The sequence below is a fragment of the Equus przewalskii genome, chromosome 12 (assembly GCF_037783145.1).
Source record: "Equus przewalskii isolate Varuska chromosome 12, EquPr2, whole genome shotgun sequence".
Classification (NCBI taxonomy): Eukaryota; Metazoa; Chordata; class Mammalia; order Perissodactyla; family Equidae; genus Equus; species Equus przewalskii.
In genome coordinates, this window is record NC_091842.1 from 11,862,169 (window position 1) to 11,881,581 (window position 19,413).

Genomic DNA, 19,413 nt, shown 5'->3' on the forward strand with positions numbered 1-19,413 from the left:
AGGGACTGGCCAGTGCAGCCCTGCCCTGCCTGCACGCGGGATTCCAGCTCCCTCCCCGCGGCAAAGGTCCCGCATCCGCCACATGCAGATGCAACAAAGCCCCCTTCCAAGCAGAGGGCATGCAGTAGGAGTGGACTTGTGAGGATGGGCCCCCGCTGGGTTCGGGGGTGGAGTGGCCCTGGGTGTCAAGTGCAGGCGTCAGTGTGGGGGTGCCCGGTGGGGCAGGGCTGAGGGAGCCCACACCATGCCAACATAAGGGCTCATCTTTGGGGAGCCTTGGCCTGGCGGTCAGCACCTATGGGGGTCCGTTCTGCTTGGGGCCTGCCCTCTATTCCTCTTGGTGGGTGTGCACGGGGAAGGGAGAGCATTTCTTCTCCCCTTCCCCTTGTGTCTATCTTTAATTTTTTTCTATTTAAAAAATGATTTTTTAGGGGCCAGCCCAGTGGCACAGCGGTTAAGTGCTCACATTCCGCTTCAGCAGCCCGGGGTTTGCTGGTTTGGATCCTGGGTGCGGACATGGCACCGCTTATCAAGCCATGCTGTGGCAGGCGTCCCACATATAAAGTAGAGGAAGATGGGCACGGATGTTAGCTCAGGGCCAGTCTTTCTCAGCAAAAAGAGGAGGATTGACTGCAGATGTTAGCTCATGGCTAATCTTCCTCAAAAAAGAAAAAAAAGGATTTTTTAGGCACTCAAAATATTTTAGACACTCAAAAAAAGGAGTAGACAGGCTATACAATGTACACCCGTGTAATCCTGCAGGACTTAAGAAACACATCTTATAGTTAGAAACGCAGAACCCAGTTACTCACAGCCTCCTTCCCGCCCCCAAAACCATGTCTCTGGGCTGCATGGAGTGCTGAGGGGAGCACCCTGGAGGGGCCTCCCGGGATGAGGGCGAGGTGCCCACCGGCCCACCAGCCCTTCTTCTGTGGCCTCTCCAGCACTTGGTGTGCCCTGGCTTTTTGATTTTTCGCCCATCTGATTGGGTGGGAAACGGGATCTGCTTGCGGCTCCGATTTGCGTTTCCCTGATGGCGCAGGAGGCCAGGAGCGCTCCAGGCATCCTCCCCTCGAAAGCTGCCCAGCTGCTGTCTGTCGTCTGTTGTCTGTCGTTGGGATGCCCTCAAGTCGGTGCCCTGTGGTCCCTTTCTTCTTTCCCTCAGCTCCTCACATTACACCCTGGGTGGGTGCCCAGGCCTCAGTCGCCCCATGCCCAGTGTGCCCCACACTGAGCTCCCCCTCCTGGGCCGACTCCTCCCAGGTCCCCCAGTGTTGGGAGATTCTCCTCCTGCTGCCGTCCCTGCCCTACCCCCACTGTTACCACTGAACCCTGCTCAGCATGTCCCCTCTCTGCCCACTCCAGGCCCTGCCGCAGTTTGGGCCTCATCGTTGTGTCCCTGTCTGTCACGGCAGCCCCCCCCATCCTCATCAGCTCCAGAGCAGTTTTGGTGACATGCACGTCTGATCTGTCAGGTCCCTGCTCGACTCCTCCCGGCTCCTCATCCCCTTGCCCGAGGCCTGGCATGAGGGGAGACCCCGTCCTCACCCTGCGCTGTCCCTCCCAGTCTCTGGATACCCCACATTTTAGGTGCTCTGGATCCTCAGCTTTCTGGTTGACCTGGCAGAGTGTGGTCTGTGCAGTTTCCCCTCCCCTGACCCCCAGCCCCACACCGTGCTCTGTTACAGGTGCCCCCCATCATGGTACTGTTGTGGTCCTGAGCCCTGGGGCGTGGGCGAGCGGCAGGGGCTGCACTGAGTTCACCTCTGCTGCCATATGGCCAACACTCAAGTCACAGGCTCAGGGGAGCAGGGGGCAGTGTGGGCACCCAGCTCCCAGGACCCCTGAGTGGGGAGACGAAGAGCGGCCCCCAGGAGAGCCGCTGCTGTCAGGGTGTGTGTGCGTGCGTGTGCATGTGTGTGTGTGTGTGTGTCCACGTGTGTATGTAAGCCTCCGGGAAGGCTGGGCCACGTGGCCTCAGTCAGCAGTGTCCAGTGCCCGCAGCAGGAGGGCCCAGGCTGAGCGATCGCCGAGGTCCTGGGCCTGAGTCTGTCCTGAGCCCGCTTCCTGGCACCAGCCTGCCTCCCCTCTGGGCAGTGCTGGCACCCTGGAGCTGGGCTTCCCACTGCCTGCTTGGCACCTGCCCGCTTCCATTGGGGCGCACCCAGGGCTGCCGATTGGTGGAGGGTTCTTGGGCCTCGTCTGCACTGAAACTCCAGTCCCCCCTCCCCCCCGCGGGCAGCTGAAATGGAAACCCTGAAACGCAGCCCGGGTTTGTTTTCGGTGAATGGCAGTCGAGGGCGGCACAAAGGGGGCCTGTTGGGCTGGATGCCACCCGCCCTCTCCCACTGCTCCCACACCGGCTCATCCGGCCGAGTCCCTGGAGAGGCGGCGCGGCCCCTGGGTCCCTGGAGATCATCGCAGAGACCGGATGGCAGCGACGGCCGCCCTCTCCCCACAGCTGCTGTGTGCGGCACCGAGGGAGGCTCGTCCGCCCCCCGTGGGTGGCAGTGCTTTCACCCCATCCTACGGGTGACGAGACTGACGCCCGCCCCGGCCAAGGCCCCACGCCCCGGCCAAGGCCCCACGGCGCTTCTGGTGGGTCCGGCTTCAGACCCACCGAGCATGAATATGTTCCCTCCCAGGCCTCCCCCGTCAGCTGCGGTGTGGCCAGAGGCCAGTTTGTCATCACGTCCCAGCTTTTTCCAAAGCCCCTTCTCTTCCTCTGTCCCACGAGCAGGCCTGAGTCATAGGGGCTGTTGGCCCCAGGCCGCCTCCACTCCTCGCTCACCCTTCTCCCCTCCTGTGCCCCCTTCCCCGGGTGCCCCAGCTTTGGAGGCCCTGGGGAGTCGGGTGGGCTGCTCGCCTCGCCTCCCCGGCCCTCCCTGCGCCCCCAGCCCTGGTGGCCAGGACTGAGTGGCTGCCACCTGGTTCACCTCTCCTGCCAGCTCCTCTGGCTCTTTTGTTGTTGGGGCACATGGCGTTGTCCCTGGAGGCCAGGGGTCTCACAGATGCCATTGCAGGCCTGGACCAGGAGGCAGCCGAGGCAGGACTGGGGTCTGGTTCTGGGCGCGGAGCTGGCTGTGACTTTGGGCGAACCCTCAGCCTTTCCTGAGCTTCAGGTGCTCCCCCTGACGCTGGCCAGCATCTCAGCAGGCTTGTGAGGACTGAGGAGGCCGTGTTCCTCGAGGCCTAGAGCACAGCAGTTTCTTCATACCGGAGGCTGCTGGGATCACTGGGGTCTGGGAGGGCAGCTGTGGGAGCCTCCAGAGGCCTCCCCTGGGAGGAGTGTCTCCAAAGGCCTTCGTCCTCTGAGCAACAGGCCCGCTCTCCTCCAGGGCTTCTGGGTCCTGGGTTCCGTGCCAGGCACCGTGCTGGGGCTGGGGGCTCAGACAGGAGAGACTGTGGCCCCCCCTGGGGTTGCCCGTGGGCTCCCAGGAGGCACGATGAAGATGAACATGCAAAGATCCTCTCTCTCCTCAGCTCAGCATGTGATTTGGAGATCTTTGTGGGCCCAAGGGCCTGGCAGCCTTCCTGGAGGAGGAGGTGGCAGGCCAGGTGTTCTGTGCGTAGTTGGAATAGGTGACGTGAAATAGGTGGGAGAAAGGCACAGGCAGAGTCTGGGAGGTGGGCAGGTGCCGGGTGACTGGTGAGGAAGCAAGGGTCGTCAGCGGCAAGGCTGGCTGGGGCCTCAGTGCAGGCACTCAGTCATGATGCCTGGTCCCTGCCTCAGAGGGTGTGCTGGCTGGTGGGAGGGCAGACTGGCTGTGTGAAAAGCTGTGGCGTCAGATGGCCAGCTGGGGTGACCACCACAGGCCACCCATCCTGAGTGCTGGGCACCGGCGGGGGGGGCGTCCTTCGTTTATTCCTTCAGGAGTGATCTGTTGAGCTCCTGTGGGCGCCAGCCTCCCTCATGAGGACTAAGGATGCCACAGTGAACAGAGTAGACCCTACTCCCTGTCCTCTTGCAGAAGAGAAAAACAAAGCAGGTGGGGGGACTGGGTAGGGTCATAATCATAGAAGGGGAAATTAGAGCAGATATTGAAAAAGACGAGCAATGAACTTGGATATCTGAGGGAAAAGCAGGCAGAGGGAACAGCATGTGCAAAGGCCTTGAGGCTGGAGCACGCTTAGTGCGAACCAGTGTGACTGGAGTGGAGTGGGCAAGGGAGGGCCCTCGTGGAGGCGAGGGTGAGGAGGACCTTGAAGGCTGTCACACTAACTCCTGTGGGGAGGCTTCAAGCATTTTATTTTTTATATAACTTTTTTAAAGTTGAGGCTTGGGGCCGGCCCGGTGGCACAGCAGTTAAGTTCGAACGTTCTGCTTCGGTGGCCCAGGGTTGGCTGGTTCGGATCCCAGGTGCGGACATGGCACCTCTTGGCAAGCCATGCTGTGGTAGGCATCCCATGTATGAAGTAGAGGAAGATGGGCACAGATGTTAGCTCAGGGCCAGTCTTCCTCAGCAAAAAGAAGAGGATTGGCAGCAGTTAGCTCAGGGCTAATCTTCCTCAAAGAAAAAAAAAAAGTTAAGGTTTAATTTACATAACATAAAATCCACCCATTCTAAGTGTATGGTTTGATGGTTTTTAGTATAAATACACAGTTGTGCAGGCATCGCCAAAATCCAGTTTTAGAACATTCCTACCAGCCAGAAAGTTCTCTTGTGCCTGTGTGCAGTCAGCCCCCGCTGCCACCCCCAGGCAGCCACTGATGTGCTTTCTGTGCCTGTAGTTTTGCAGTCTCAGATAAATGGAATCATACGATATGTAGCCTTTTGTGTCTGGCTTCTTTCACTTGGTGTGATGTGTTTTGAGGTTTGTCCTCGTTGCTCAGTTGTACACTGGCGTGTAGATAAGCTGTTGGTTTGTACACTCACCAGTTGGTGGATGTTTGGGACGTTTTCATGTTTTGCGTATTATGAGTAACACTGCTATGAACATCTTTTTACAAATCTTTATATGGATGTATGTTTTTATTTCTCTTGGGTGGTTGGGTCATATGGTAGGGATATATTTAACTTTTTAAGAAACTGCCAAACTGTTTTCCAAAGTGGTTGTGCCATTTTTCACTTCCACCAACAATACGTGTGTCCTGATTGCGCTCCATCCTCGTCAGCACTTGATACTGTCAGTTTTCTGTTTTCGTCCATTGCACTTGGTGTACAGTGGATCTCTGTGGTTTTGGTCTGCATCGCTTAACGCCTCATGATGTTGGTCATCTTTTCATGTGTTTATTGCTGTTTGTGTATCTTCGTTGGTGAAATGAGTACAGTCGTGTGCTGCATAGTGATGCTTGGTCAATGACGGGCCACACTTATGACCGGGGTCCCATAAGATTGGTACCACATAGCCTGCGTGTGTGGTGGGCTCTCCCATCCGGGTTTGTGGACACTCAGTGATGGACACTCAGTGATGTTCACACAACGACGAAATCGCCTGATGACACATTTCTCAGAACGCATCCTGTCGTTAAAAAACACAGGACTGTCTTCAAATCTTTGGTTCATTTGTTATTAGGTTGTTCGTCTTCTTGTTGGTGAGTCGTGAGACTTCATGTGTCCTGAATACAAATCCTTCACTAGATGTATGACCTGTAGCTTTTTCCTCCAAGAGGGTGTTGTGCTCCGGGGCCCGGGCCTGGGGTGGGCTCCTTGTGTCTCGCTGCAGTTCCGGCCGCACACTCGGCCTCGCACACGCGGGGCTCTGCGTCCCGGCTCCTCGGGCAAAGCACCCCTGGCCGAGCTGCTGGAGCAGGGGGCTCGTTTGGCCACCCACAGGGGGACTGTCTTCAGAGACCACGCTCCCTTGCCCTTGGTGGCTCGGCGAGTCCCTCTTCAGCTTGGGGATGCCAACACAGCCAGCCCAGGCTCGCAGAATGACGTGCACACCCACAGGGTGGTCTCTCAGTGAAGGGCCAGGTTGGGGAGCGAGGGGGCCGCCTCATACTGCAGCCTGGCCGAGTGACTCCTGGCCCCAGAGTCCCCAGGGCACAGAGGAGTCCATCAAGGGATTGCACTGTCCGTTTGGTGGGCTCTGGGGCCGGGCCAGGGCTGGCAGGCGTGCCAGGACTCCTGGTGGCTCACAGGGGTGTGGTGCCACCGCTGTGTGCCTTGGAGAGCTTGTTGTTCTCTCTTATGCCTGGCAGCCCTGTGTGAGCTGTTCCTCCTCGTGGCTGTGCTAGGACAGGCAGCCGTGTTGCTGGCTCGTCTTGCCAGCCTGAGAGCTGCTCTGAGGATGCTTTGCGTATTCCTGCCCTGAGCATTGTAGGCTGGCTTCTCTATTAGAACTTTCCTGTTTACAAGCAACAGCGTCACTCAAATACGTTTAGGCAAAAAGAGAAAACGATGCACGTGTGTGCCAGGATTTGTTGGCTGATGTAAGTGAAGAGCTCAAATGACTAGCTTCAGGTTCAGCTGGATCCAGGCCCTCCAAATCCAGGGACTCAGCTCTGCTTTCTCCGTCTTGGCATCGCTCCGTGGCAGGCTCTCCCTGTGGTAACTAGGATGGCCCTGCTGCTCCTTGCTTCCATCCCACACCCAGGCAAGGAACTGGAGGAGAGGCGGAAAGGACAGGCCCACTGCCCCCTGGCCTCCTCCCCCGCCCTGTGCGCACGCCCTCTCTTGTACCAAATGTCTACACCCAGAGCAAGGAGAGCACCCTTCCTTAAATTCCAGCCAGAGGCCAGACCCTGACGCTCCTCAGGTCACGAGATCACCCCTCAGCTAACCCTGGGGGTTCTGGCCAGGCTTGGGTCTCATGTCCACTCCAGGCTGGGGTTAGGGGTCAGCCCAGAGAAGTCAGAGGGATCAAGAATGGAGAAAAGGGTTTTGTGAAAGGGAATAACATCCCATGACTGAGGGTGTGGCATTCCCTTCTGCATCAGAGTTGAGCGCCCAGAGCATGTCGATTTCCCCTGTTCCCAGGGTGACAAAGGGGTGATGCTTTTGTCCAGAATCCTCTGTCCATCCCGCGGTGCTCTGCGTGCCCTCTCCCCACTGGACGGTGTGCTGCCCAAGGCAGAGGCCACGTCCTGCCTGCAGCTGTGGGACAGGCGGCGGCCTGGGCCTAGGTGCATCCTCCACTGACATTTGGTGCAAGAGAGGGCGTGCACACAGGGCGGGGGAGGAGGCCAGGGGCAGTGGGCCTGTCCTTTCCGCCTCTCCTCCAGTTCCCCTGCAGCCAGTCCTGTCTTGCTGTCACCTGTGCCCTGAACTGATCACCATGGAGCCTGGGGCTTCCCCTCTCGGGGTCCCCTTTGGCAAATGCCACTGTCCCCCTGCGCTGTATACATCGCATCCTTCTCTGCTTGGTCACAGGCAGGGAGCTTTGATGGTGGGAGGGTGGGCAGAGGGCACAATGGGTCCATCCTGGCATGGGATTGAGACAGGTGTGTGTCCCCACACCTTGAGGGAGGGGACGGGTGCTGGCACGGTGAGCCCAGCAGCTGGAGTGTGGCCCCCGAGGCAAGCGGAACAGTGAGCTGGTTGATGAAACTGGGCGATGCTTTGTCTGGCCCTCGTTGGGAGGGATGTGAGCTGTTGGCTGGTCCCAAAGGGTCTGGGCACCATTGGAAAGCGACCCACCGGGTTGCTGCTGTGTATCAGAATCCGCATGGGCCCGTGCTCTGCGGTGAGAGCTGCACTCAGCTGTTGGTGGCTGTGCTGACGTGTGTGGTCCTCTTACAAGGTTGCTGGGGTTAATACTGCCATCGCTGCCGACCCCAAGCCACTCTGCTCCTCACCCTTGCCTCCTGGCCCAGGAGGTGGGCAGCGAGAGCGTGCCCGACCTCAGAGCCCAGCAGACCAGGACCCGTGTCCTGGCAACACCACCGCCACACTGGGTCCACACTTGCTGCCACGGCTCTGTGCCTCAGTTTCCCTATGCCCAGTTTCAGGGGTGCTGGAATCCCGCTGTGTCCCACCGGGCTGCTCTGACATCTGGTGACGTGGTGATATGATCGCTTCTGCTCTCTGCCCGCAGGTGAGTGACGATGGCGGAGAGGACGTGACCTGCACAGACCGTCATCCACCCACAGAGTGGCACCGCCATGCAGAAGCCCAGCGGCCTGAAGCCCCCCGGCCGCGGGGGGAAGCACTCGAGTCCCATGGGCCGGACATCCACCGGGTCTCCCTCGGCCTCTGCTGCAGCGGCGGCCACGGGCTCTAAGGAAGGTGTGTGGGGCCAAGGGTGGTTGGGGGAGGCGCCGGTGGCAGAGTGGTTCTTCTGGAAAAGCCCTGGGAACACCGGCTGCTCTGTGACCAGCCGGGAAGCCAGCAGTACCCGGATCTATACGTCTGACCGTGATCCCTCTAAAAATTAACTGGCGACAGGCCCTGACGCATGCTCAGTGTGTGTCATTCCTTCTCCCGCTCCCCTGGCTCCGGGAGGCAGCACCACTGTCGGCTCCACCCGGGGTGAGGAGGTGGTGGTCCCGGGAGGCCTGGTGCCTTGCCCAAGGTCACTCAGCCAGTAAGACAGCCGGGATTCAAACTCCAGCCTCCACCCGCCTCCCGGGGCCCGTTCCTTCCCCTCTGGGACCTGGGCTTGTTCTGGTGGAGCCAGCCTCGTCTCCCCACCGGCCTTCTGGTCTGCCACCCAGAGCCATGCCTGTAACCGTTCCTCACGTGACTTCTGGCCTTTCTGCTGGTGGGCAGAGGGTGCCTGTGGGACGCCAGCCCGGACAGCAAGTGGGTGGAGAGCAGCTGTTGGTTATTGGCTTTTCTGATGATGGAAGGAAGGCAGCTCCTGTGGAACCTTGGGAAAGTTCCATACGAGTAAAGTTGCCTGTAATCCCCCTCCTCGAGGCAACTGCTGTTATTCTGATTTGTCTTTCCACTTTTTTCCTTCCCTGTTTGCAATCATGCTGCATATACAGCTTGACAGTCTCCTTTTTCCTTTGAAGATGATCAGTGAGTTTTTCATGCCACTGGAAATGTCACGTGATAGTGATGTTTAAGTATAATAGGAGTGCGTCATTTTAATGGCTGTAAAATACTCTTTATTCAACAAACATAAGTCAAAGGCCTGCTTGTCGACATCGTCCTAACCACCAGAGCTCTCATTCTGAGCAGAACCAGAATGTGGTCCTGGCCCACAGCAGACTGCCAGTCTGGGTGTCGTGAGATCCTATGACCAGGGCCTGACCAGGTCCTGGAGGGCCACAAAGCCTTCCCTGAGGAGAGGATGGTGAGCTGAGGTATGGAAGGTCCTGGTTCACTAAATGAAGAGGGAGGTACTTCAGGCAGAGGGAACAGCACGTGCAAATGCCCAGTGGCAGAAGGGAGTGTGGGGGGGTATGAAGCAGAAGAGTGTGAGGCTGGAACGTGGCCAGTGAGGAGTGTGCTGGTGAGACAGGGTGGACTGGGCAGGGGCAGCTTGGGGCTGAGCAGGGAGTTCCGCTTCCATCTCGAGAACAGTGGGAAGCTGCTGCAGGGTTTGCAGTCAAAAGGAATACGATGGAAGGAATTGGGAAAGTTTTCTGATCCCATTCTCTGTGGTTGGAGGCTGCGATTGTTTCTTATTTTTCACTTCGATAAATGATGCTGTGATGAGCATGTTTGGGCACAGATCCTCGCTTTGATGACACTCCAGCCAGCAGGGGGACACTGTCCATCTCGCCTGACGGGCACAGAACCTGGAGAGATAGAAAACAGCCCGAGACCAGACTCAGCCATCTGGGCCCTGGGTGGGGTCAGGGGAAGTTTGAGCCAAAGGCAGGGGCAGTTGGCAGAACTAGGTCCCTGGCATAGCCAAACACCCCGCAAAAAAGGGTGAGGCAGCTGCATGACACGGCCCGTGGGCAGACCCCCCCTCCCCTGCCTGGTCCAGCCTCGTTTGAAGGCCAGAGTCCCCCTTCAAGGTGGCAAACCCTCCTTTATTCATGGGAGGCGTTCCTGAGCGAGGAGGAGCCAGGTGAGAGAAAATGGGGAAAGGATGCTCCAGGTGGAGGGGACAGTGATGCAAAGGCCCCGAGGCAGGGGTGAATTTGGTTTGTTAAGAAAGAGAAGGAAGACGAGTCTGCATAGAGAGGAGTGTGAGTGAGGCTGGGGAGGGCAGCAGAGGCAGTCGTGGAGGATGCGGGCTGGGTTTCAGTGCGACGGGAGCTGATGGAGGATGTTAGCAGAGGAACGGCTGGGTGTTCACATCCCTCAGGCCGCTGTGTGGAGCATGGGTCTTGGGGGTTAAGAGCAGGGGTGGGGAGCCCAGTGAGGAGGCTGTGGTCCCCCAGGCGAGGTCGTCTGCACTCACTGCCCGGCTGTGGGAAGTCAGGGGGGCTGAGCACCTCGAGTGGGCTGTCCCAGAAGACTTCCTGGAGGAAGCGTGAATGGCTCAGCCTTGAGGATGGGAGAACATAAGAGTGCAGAGGAGGACGATGTGCGGGCAGTGGAGGAAGAGCGTGGACAGAGGCACCAAGTGGGCTGAGTGTGGTGGGGTGCAGGGGGGGTTGTGTAGCTCACTAGCTGGAGAAGGGCACCAGCTAGGCCCGACCCCAACCCTCTCCTCTCCTGGAGAGAGCCCCATAGCACTGCCTGGGTTCCTTCTTCCCTGATCAAGAGGGGCCTGAATGCTGGCTCTGATCCAGCTCTAATGCCCCTCCTAGCTCTGCCCCTGCTGTGTGACCCTGGAAGAGTTGCTTAACCTCTCTGAGCCACAAATGGGATAATAACATGTCTGCTGGGATCAAGTGAGTTAATGAACGTGAAGTGCCTGCAGGTACAGAACTCATTAAAGAGTAATTTCTTTTCTTTTCACTTGTCCCTAATCTCATTACAGAAGAACTTGGAAGTGATAAAGGAGGAAACACCCATTACGCCCCCTTAACCTAGTCACAGCCACCATGCGATGGATTTCCTTCCAGCCTTTTTTCCTTTTGCACATGAGTTTTAAGCAGCTAAATCGTGGGTAGTTCCTAAATTTGCATCTTCCTTTTTCACATTTTACTGGGGTCTCTGGGGGGTGTGTCCCTGGGTGACCGCCGTGTTGTCTTTGCTGCCGTTTTGAACAGGTGCATGTTAGTCCCCGGAGGGAGTGGGAGTGGGCCGCAGTGTGGCCTGCTGCTGGCTTCCCAGTCACGCTGCACGGTGGTCCAGGAGCCCCTGAGGGCGGAGGCTGGGTGGTCTGACTCTGCCTGGCCCAGGGAGAGGAAGGAGCTGTCACTCCGTGAATGCCCCATTGATTAGAGAGCCCCGCCCCCAAGCCCTGTGTTGGGCTTGATGGCAGTGCAAGGCTGCAGCTGGACGCCCATGAGGGAAGGGGGAAGAGCCAGGAGCAGTAGACCCTGCGAGGGGGCAGGGGAGACGGGAGATTTCTGCACCCGGAGCTGCTTTTGTCCCTCCTCGGGTCTCATAGCAAGGGCCTCTGGAGATGGGGGGCCTGGAAGCGGGAAGACGTGGCCCCCCTCCCCCGCCCTGTGGAACTGGCCGTCTGCTCTCCGAGGTGCTGGAAGTGCCTTCCCCATCTGAGGCTGGGACCCCATGCTAGGGGTCCCGGGGCACCAAGCGGGGGGTCTGGCAGAGGCGGGGGGAGCCTGGGGTGGTTTGGGGGAGCAGTAAGAAGCTGGAGTCTGCTCTGGGAATCGGGGCAGTGGCCACATCCCAAAGCGTGAGCTCAGCCTCCGGACAGAGGGTCTGGCCCTGGGCCCGGCCTGGACCGGACCTGGACTGATGCCCTGTCCCCGCCCTGTGGAGAGGGCGGGCCTGTGCTGGTCCTCAGAGCTGTGACACGCAGGGAGTGGCCGGGCCAAGGGGGCCATTGGAGAGGGTCTTATACCGGGTCTGTGGCCCCGAGGCATTCGGAGCAGGTGCGCGGGAGGGCTGTCTGGGTCCCACTGGCGGGCGGGAGCCCTGGCTGGGGCAGCTCAGGACAGGAGGGAGCACCCCTGCATGCAGCTTCCAGTCAGGCAGCCAGGGAGGGTGTCGCTCAGGAGGTGACGCCAGTGCAGAGGTCTGGGCGACAAGCAGGAGCCAGTGCAGCTGAGGTTAGGGAAGAGTGTCCGGGCAGAGGGAATAGAGGCTGTGAAGCCCCGATCTCAAGGGATGTGAGGACCGGAGGGCAGCTGGAGTGACAAGGGGAAGTGTCTTGGAGGGGCTGGGGTGGGAGCCGGGGAGCTGAGCCGGGGGCCACCCGGGGGTTTGGAATGTATCCTGGCCCTGAGGGAGGAGAAGCGGGTTCAGGCCTGTGGGCTGGTGGCCCAGGACTGCTGCTGGGGTGTGGGCCCTTGCGGGTCCAGGGTAGCCTGCAGGGCTCAGCAGGGTCTGACACTGCCCTGCAGGCGTGGGAGAGTCGGTAAGGGCAGGCTGTGAACAGGAGCCCAGAGCACTTCCCTGGGGTCTGCTTCTGGGGCTGAAGTAGGGGCAGGCCAGGCCGGCCGTGGGGGTCCCTCTTGAACCCAGGAAGAAGAAGGGCTGGCTGCAGTGACCTGAGGAGGACTTGGGGCTGCAGAGCAAGGGGACAGACCACAAGCCACCGTCTGGCCCCTCTGCTGGGCCAGGCAGGTCCTGGAAGGGCCTCTCCCATCCCGGCTCTGTGGTCCAGCCCCAGAGATGGCCCACCCGCGAGGCCGGTGCTCGGCGTTGGCTCTGTTATGAGCTGGCTCTGCAGCAGGCTCTCCTCCAGTTTCTTTGTCATAAACGACCTGGCTGGGTAACTGCTTTCCCCTCGTCGTACAGATGAGAAGCTTGAGCTTGGCGCCTCGTGCTGAGTGCCGAGTTCCAGGGCCGGAGTGGGGCTGCAGCCGAGACTCCTGCTGGGCTGGGGCTAAAGCTGGCTCAGGCCGCTGGCACCTGCTGCCCCGCGCCGGGGACGGGGTGGCTGGGGTCCCAGGTCCAGTCCCAGCTCCACACGCCAGGCAGGTTGGAAGGTGGACAGGCTGGGGGGAGCGATCTGTCCTCATCAGGTTGGTCATGAACGTCCCCCCATGTGCCTGTGGTCTTTCCTCGTGCTGGGGACCCAGGACACAGGAGGTCAAGGACAAGCATGTGTGGGAGTCTCCCCTTAGACAGAGAGTGAGCCACCTGGGTTGCGTCCACTTGCTCTGTCTGGATCCCCACAAAGGGCCCATGTGGGGCTAGTCCCAGAGCTTTTCAGTTCTGGCTTAGTGAGCTGGGGCCCGGATGGCCCCCCCCCCATGGGTGCTCCAGACACGGGAGCCGGCGTGACAGCCCCAGGGGGTCTATAGTCTAAAACTCCGACCCACCCCTCTCCACTTCTGGAGAATTATCTTTCACCTAGGTACCCATTTCCCCTGGGAGGGCAGGGCAGGTGGCATCATCCCCATTTTAAGTGGCTTGTCCCAGATGCTGTGCAGACCTGGGCACAACCAGGACTGGCTTCCAGCCCCTGCTCCCGCAGAGCCAGCGCGGCCCCAGGCAGCCTTCGCTCCCTTCAGGGTCAGCTTCTCTGGCTCTCCTCCCCTAACCACATCCTCAACTTTTAATGGCGTCAGGATGGGGAAAGCCAGGCCGAGCTCTTCTGTGCTGGGCTGCGGGCGGGCAGGGGCAGGGCGGCCTCCTAATGCTCCTGACGTTGCCCAGTGTCGCCCAGGCGGCCTGGCGGCCAGCGCCTGCCTGCCATGCGTGCGCGTGGCCACAGCGGGCTTCTCCATGGGGAGCCGGCTCTGCTCTTCCCAGGGTAAGGCTCCCACATCCTCCACCCCCGGGAGCCCGCTGGGTCTGCCGGGTGTGGGCTCTGTCCTCCTGGTTTGGGAATAGGAGGAACCAAAAGAGACTTCTGAGTTCCGTTTGGCTGAGGAGGGACACTGAGCAATCCTGGGGATGAGGCCTGTGCCAGAGTGGCTGAAAGAGGGTCCCTGCTCTGGGGGTGGGTGGCTGGAGACATCGCAGTAGGGGGATGCGGCCTGTGGCGGGCAGAGTCGGCTGGGAGGGCGCTGTGGGAGGGACTGACCGAAAGTTGGACTGGGCCTGGGGCTCACGGTGGACAGCCTGCTCCCATGAGGAATCTTATGGAGACCCCATGCCTTCCTTCATCCCCTCTGCCTTGAGCACCTGCTGGGGGGTGCTTAGAGCAGAAAGCTGCCTCAGGGTTTGTGGGGCATTTATGTGTGTTGCTTTGGGGCCACTAGGGAGGGGAGGTCAGGGTCGTGGCCAGTCTGCATTTCAGCCTGGCCCCGGGGCTCCGAGGGTGGAGAGGGGAGGCAGTGTGGGCGCCACCTCCCAGGGCTTGTGTTCTGGGTGGGGCGCCGACGTGTCCCCTGGCAGCCTGGGAGGCAGGCTGTGCCAACCGAGGAAGGACGGAGCCCCGTGGGGTGGCTGTGCCGCCGGGAGGTATTGGAGCTGGTCTCCTGGGCAGGCAGGGTTTCCTTAGGTGACACAGAGGAAAGGGCTGTTTTTGAAGGCCAGGGTTCTGCCAGGGGCAGCCTAGGTTATGCCTGTGGTCTCGGCATGACGCCGTGTTAATAACACCTCATTTCTCTCCAAGATGTCTGGTTTTGGACGGTGAATCGTGTGGTCACCTTATTTATAGCCCCTCCTGAACAGTCACAGAGCTCATTAGCACATTAAAGGCTCTGAGAAGTCCTGCAGCAGAGTAACCTTAACTCCGGTTAGGGCGCTGATTCTCAAGCTTGTTTGAATTTGGAGATTAATTTTTTTTCATAGTACCTGTTAACACCTTGTGGAACTATGTTCTCTGGGATGTATGGGCACTGACCGCCTCCTCGAGGGACCGTGTCCTGGCACAGGTACCCTTTTTCCCTCTGGCCTTCAGGGGCTGAGGGCAGCCTTGATCACGCTCCTCAGTCCCTGGGCGTCATCTCTGTGGGTTCCTGAAGGGCCCCTCTATGTTTTCTTTAAGTTGATTCCTTTTTGCCCTGTTCCTGTTCTTTCCCCCACTCCTGGGCGTCTGCGCCCCTATGCTGTGTGTCGGAACACTCTTGAACCCTGCTTCCCACCAAACATCACATCTGAAACGCTTCCCCATGCAACCTGGAAGAATTATTATTATTTTTTTTATTGTGCCAAAATATATATAACATAAAATTTGCCATCCTAACCTTTTTTTTCTTTTTGAGGAAGATTAGCCCTGAACTAAGTGCTGCCAATCCTCCTCTTTTCCCTGAGGAAGACTGGCCCTGAGCTAACATCCGTGCCCATCTTCCTCTACTTTCTATGTGGGACGCCTACCACAGCGTGGCTTGCCAAAGGGTGCCACATCCCCACCCAGGATCCAAACCGGCGAACCCCGGGCTGCCGAAGCAGAACGTGCCAATTTAACCGCTGCACCACCGGGCCGGCCCCCATCCTGACCATTTTTAAGTGTCCATTCAGTGGCGTTAATTGCATGTCCGGTGTTGTGCGACCATCACCCATGTAGTCGCAGCTTTTTCATTACCCCAAACACCGTGACAGCAGCAGCCCTCCCAGGGTGGCTGCCCCCTGCTCTCTGCTCTGTGAACCTGCATCTTCTCGACATGTCCTCTAAGAGGAGTCATACGGTGTGCGTCCTTCGGTGTCTGAGTTCTGAAAGAATTATGTTTAAAGATTGCTTGGTAATCTGGAAGACTTGGCCATAATTTTTATAGAACTGCTTCTATTTTTGGACACTTAGGTTTTTTTGTTAGTTTGTTTATTTTGTGAATGACAAGACAGTGAGTCAGTTTTTTCTTTCTAAATTATTTCTGTGGGAAATGGGCCAAAGATTACATTCACTACTTTATTTTTTCTTTTAACAATATATTGTATTACTTTTCTGTTATATTTTACTATAAGTAAAGTGGGCTCGTTATACAGGTCAAAGGTTAACATACAAAGTGGTCTCTACCTAAAGAGCTCAGATGAGTCAGGGGAGGTGGCATGATGGGGTGGCCTCCCAGAGGGCTCGCTGCTCTGACTGAGGAGAGCCTGAGGCTGGTGACGGAGGCGGGGAGACCCTTCTGGAGGCTGCTGTCCCCAGCGGGGTGTGACATCTCGAGGGCCCTATCTCGGGAGGGGCCTCTGAGTCCTGAGTGGCGGGTGTGGAGTTGGGAGTTACTTCTGCTGTATAATTCGTAGATCTTGATGAATAACTGGATTGGGGTGGGGTGGGCTGAGGGGAAAGGAGCCATGAGGGTTTGTGCCTGAGTAAATGGGTGGGGGAGATACTCCCGAGATGGGGAGGACAGAGGAGGAGCTCTTGGGCGGGTCACTTTGGTTCGGAATGCCGAGTGTGAGATCCTGGGGGACATCCAGGAGGAGGCAGTTGCTGGATGGTCAGGTGTGGCGGCCAGGGAAGGGATCTGGACTGGAGAGAGCAGTTGGAGCCCAGTTCCCTCCTGTCTTCCTGTGTCATTTGGATCTTTTACGAGGAGAATTCACTAGTGTCTTTAAAAAGGCAGCAGTGTGGCAGCATAGAAGCAGCAGCTAGAGCTTTGGGAGAGCATCAGGTACAGGGGAGCACAGGGAAGGGCAGGGCCCAGGCGCTGACCAGAGGACAGGCATGTCTTCCCCCCTCCCGCCCCCTCCCCGCCCGCTCCCTGCGGTGGAGACAGGTCGGGACCTGCTGCTTCTGCGTCGTCTTCTGTGTCATTGGTGGGGTCGGTAATTTAGAGGGGTCTCCGTGGGCCACTGGTCCGGGGCGTGGGCTCGGAGAGGACCAGCGGTGTGCTGGCGCCGGCCACACCGGCTCACAAGAACAAGTGTGGGATTGCAAACCAGATGTTAAACACAGCCGTTATTTAAAGAATCAGATTGAATGAATTTACAGTTAAATAAATTATATTAAAAACATAGGTAGTAAGTATTCAAATCTCATCACACCTAGAGTACTTCAGGAGTGTTTATACCACTGATACTTGTACGATTTTGCTACTGGTAAATACTACTATTTACTGCTAGTAAGATTTTACAGTATCTGAATTTTTAAAGTTATTGGTGGAAATACTATATAATCATCCCAACTCCCTGTTCAGTGACATCCTGCTAGTAGCTTGAGGTCGACTGCAGTGGGAGAATTTACACCATGGAAATTGGCAAACGCCACAAGTCAGCGTTATTTCTTTTTCTCCTAGAGAACCTTTAGCAGCACACCACCGGCCAGCACACAAGGTGGAGGCAGGAGCGGCTGGAGACCGCCCGCGGGGGAGGACCAGCAGGGCGGGCAGGGGTGGAGGAGGCAAGAGGCCGCGTCCTGTCCCTGGAGCAGGGGGTCCCGAGAGGAGGACACAGCAGGCCCGGGCACCACGAGGCTGGGAAGGGCCCACGCAGAGCCCAGGAGGGAAGAGCTGTTTCCAGCTTGGGTGGGGTTGGGAGCCGAGGGTCGGAAAGCGTTGGAGAGTGCCTGGGAAGTCAGCGGATGGAGCCGCTTCCTTCTGGACGCTGCTGGACGGAAAAAGGCCCACCACGAGAAGGTCAGAGGACCGAGTCGTGTCTAAATACGGCCCTGCTTGTGTTTTTGACTTTTAAGTACTTGGTATATATGCACGTACGTGTGCAGGAGAAAGCCTGCAGAAACAGACACTGGATGCTAACTGTGATTGTGTTTGTCCTATGCAGTGATGGGTGCTTTAATTTTTAAAAAATCAGTAACTATGTTTTCTAATTTTTCGGCAGTGGTGGTAAATGATCTATGAGATAAGCACTTGAATAGAGGGAGAAAAGCTTATTTACTGAGAAGGGCAGGGTGACTGCAAAAGGGGCGGGGTGACAGCAGGAGGGGTGCCCTGGGGAAGCTGCTGTTTCGTGGGCTGTGGCTGTTCCTGCCACGCATGGGCTCTGTTGGCCAGCGAGCAAGGGGAGGAGAGAGACGGTGGGGAGGCAGGTTCCGGGGAGACCAACGGGGATGGAGGTTTGTTCTAAAAGGAGAAGAGGGTTCTTAGCTTTCCTCTAGAAATATGGGGATAACTGGAGGGCTCAGGAAGGGGCGAAGGTGGAACCAGAAGCTGCTGGGGAGTCAGTCTCCTTGACTGGAGAAATGGGAACCAGTCGGTGCAGCTTGGGATGGGAAGACCCCCTGTGCCAGCACAGAGCCATCGTGGCTCGACATCTGGCAGTGGGACCTGGCTCTGAGCAAGCCTGCAGCTCAGCTTGCATTGAGGGCCTGCTGCCTGGCACCGGGCTGGATGTTAGAGAGGAGCAGAGCCCTCTCGAGCTTCCTTTTAGGTCCGGGAGGCAGACAAACATGGGGAAGATAGGAGATGAGTCTCTGGAGGAATAAAGTGGGTAAGGGGCCATGTGGTGGGCTGGCTTTTAGATGAAGCAGTCAGGGAGGGCTTCTCTGAGGAGGTGAGGGAGCGAGCTGATGACTCCCTGGAGTGGAGGTTCTGGGAGGTGCTCCCACCCTTGTTTGCCAGGGGCCCTCTGTCCCCAACCCCAGGCCCCCATGGATCTTGGCCCTTCCTCAGGCAGGCAGGTGGCCAGCGGAGTTGTAGCCACAGTTCTCTTGTCCCTACCTTGCTGGGCCTTCACTTGGCCATGCCCATTGTCCCCAGCATCTGACACCACGTGCTCAGCAAATGGGGTCCTGGCAGCTGAGACTTGGCAGGTATGACAGAGGCCTGTCCCGGCTTCCCCAGGATGGTGGGCGAGACCGAGGTCCTTGCGGGAGGAGGGGAGGGGCGTTCTCATCTGGGCGCCCCCGTCGGCCTCCACTCTTGGACCACATCCTCCAGCCCTTTCATCAAAGTTCTGCTTTGAACTTGAAACTGGCAGCAAATTCCTCGGCCTAGTGTCTGGGAGGGGACCAGCTGCTCGCATGAGGCGCGCTCTGTTGCTACCCTTTGCTTTCTTGGGGTTTACTGACCTGCTGCTGCCGGGCAGGAACTGGGAGGGTGCCCAGGCCAGGCCCTGCCCTCAGGGAGCTTCCAGAGCCGTTGGGGGTGTGGCCGAGGGAGCCATCCCATCTGGGGGTCTGAGAACTCTGATGCTGGGAGAGGAGGCTGGACATGGAGAATATCAGTGCGGCTGGGACCCTGGCTGCTTCTGACCTCACCCTTTGTTGTCTCATGGGGAAACTGAGGCCCCGAGGTGGGGAGGGGCTTGGCCAGGCCTCAGCAGTGTGTTGCTAATGGCCCTGGAGGGAAGGGGGCTCTGTCAGGGTTTTCCATGCTATCCCAGGCTCAGACGGGAAAGCTGCCCAGTGCCTGGGGGTTTGTGCCTGCGGGGCTGGGGCAGCAGGAGGACAAAGGGGAAAAGGAAGCAAAACACCCAAGCGTGATTGCCACAGGCTTATGACCTGGATTTTAGCAGCTGTTGAAACAACTGGTCCCTGGGCTGTGACCCCTGGCAGGGGCGGGGGTGGAGAAGGGCGATTACCTGAGGGTCTGCCCTGGCCCGGACAGCTGGGGACGGGACAGCTGGGTGGGCAGCTTCTTGCCAAGAATAGTCACACCGGGGCCCCGCAACCTGGGCCCCTGCTCTGTGCTCTGAACAAAGAGGACAGGTAGGCACAGGAATGCGTGCTAGAAACGGGTTTGGGAAGGGA

General features: G+C 58.3%; 1 protein-coding gene across 3 annotated transcripts in view; it reads left to right on the top strand.

Moving 5' to 3' along the window:
- CLIP2 (CAP-Gly domain containing linker protein 2) overlaps positions 1 to 19,413 on the top strand; it is a 78,532-nt gene that overhangs the window by 11,862 nt on the left and 47,257 nt on the right. For all 3 annotated transcript variants that reach the window (XM_070566456.1, XM_070566457.1, XM_070566458.1), the window contains one exon: positions 7,981 to 8,171. In XM_070566456.1, coding sequence (XP_070422557.1) covers positions 8,048 to 8,171 — 124 coding nt within the window. In that variant the 5' untranslated portion in view covers positions 7,981 to 8,047. The remainder of the gene's footprint in view (positions 1 to 7,980; positions 8,172 to 19,413) is intronic.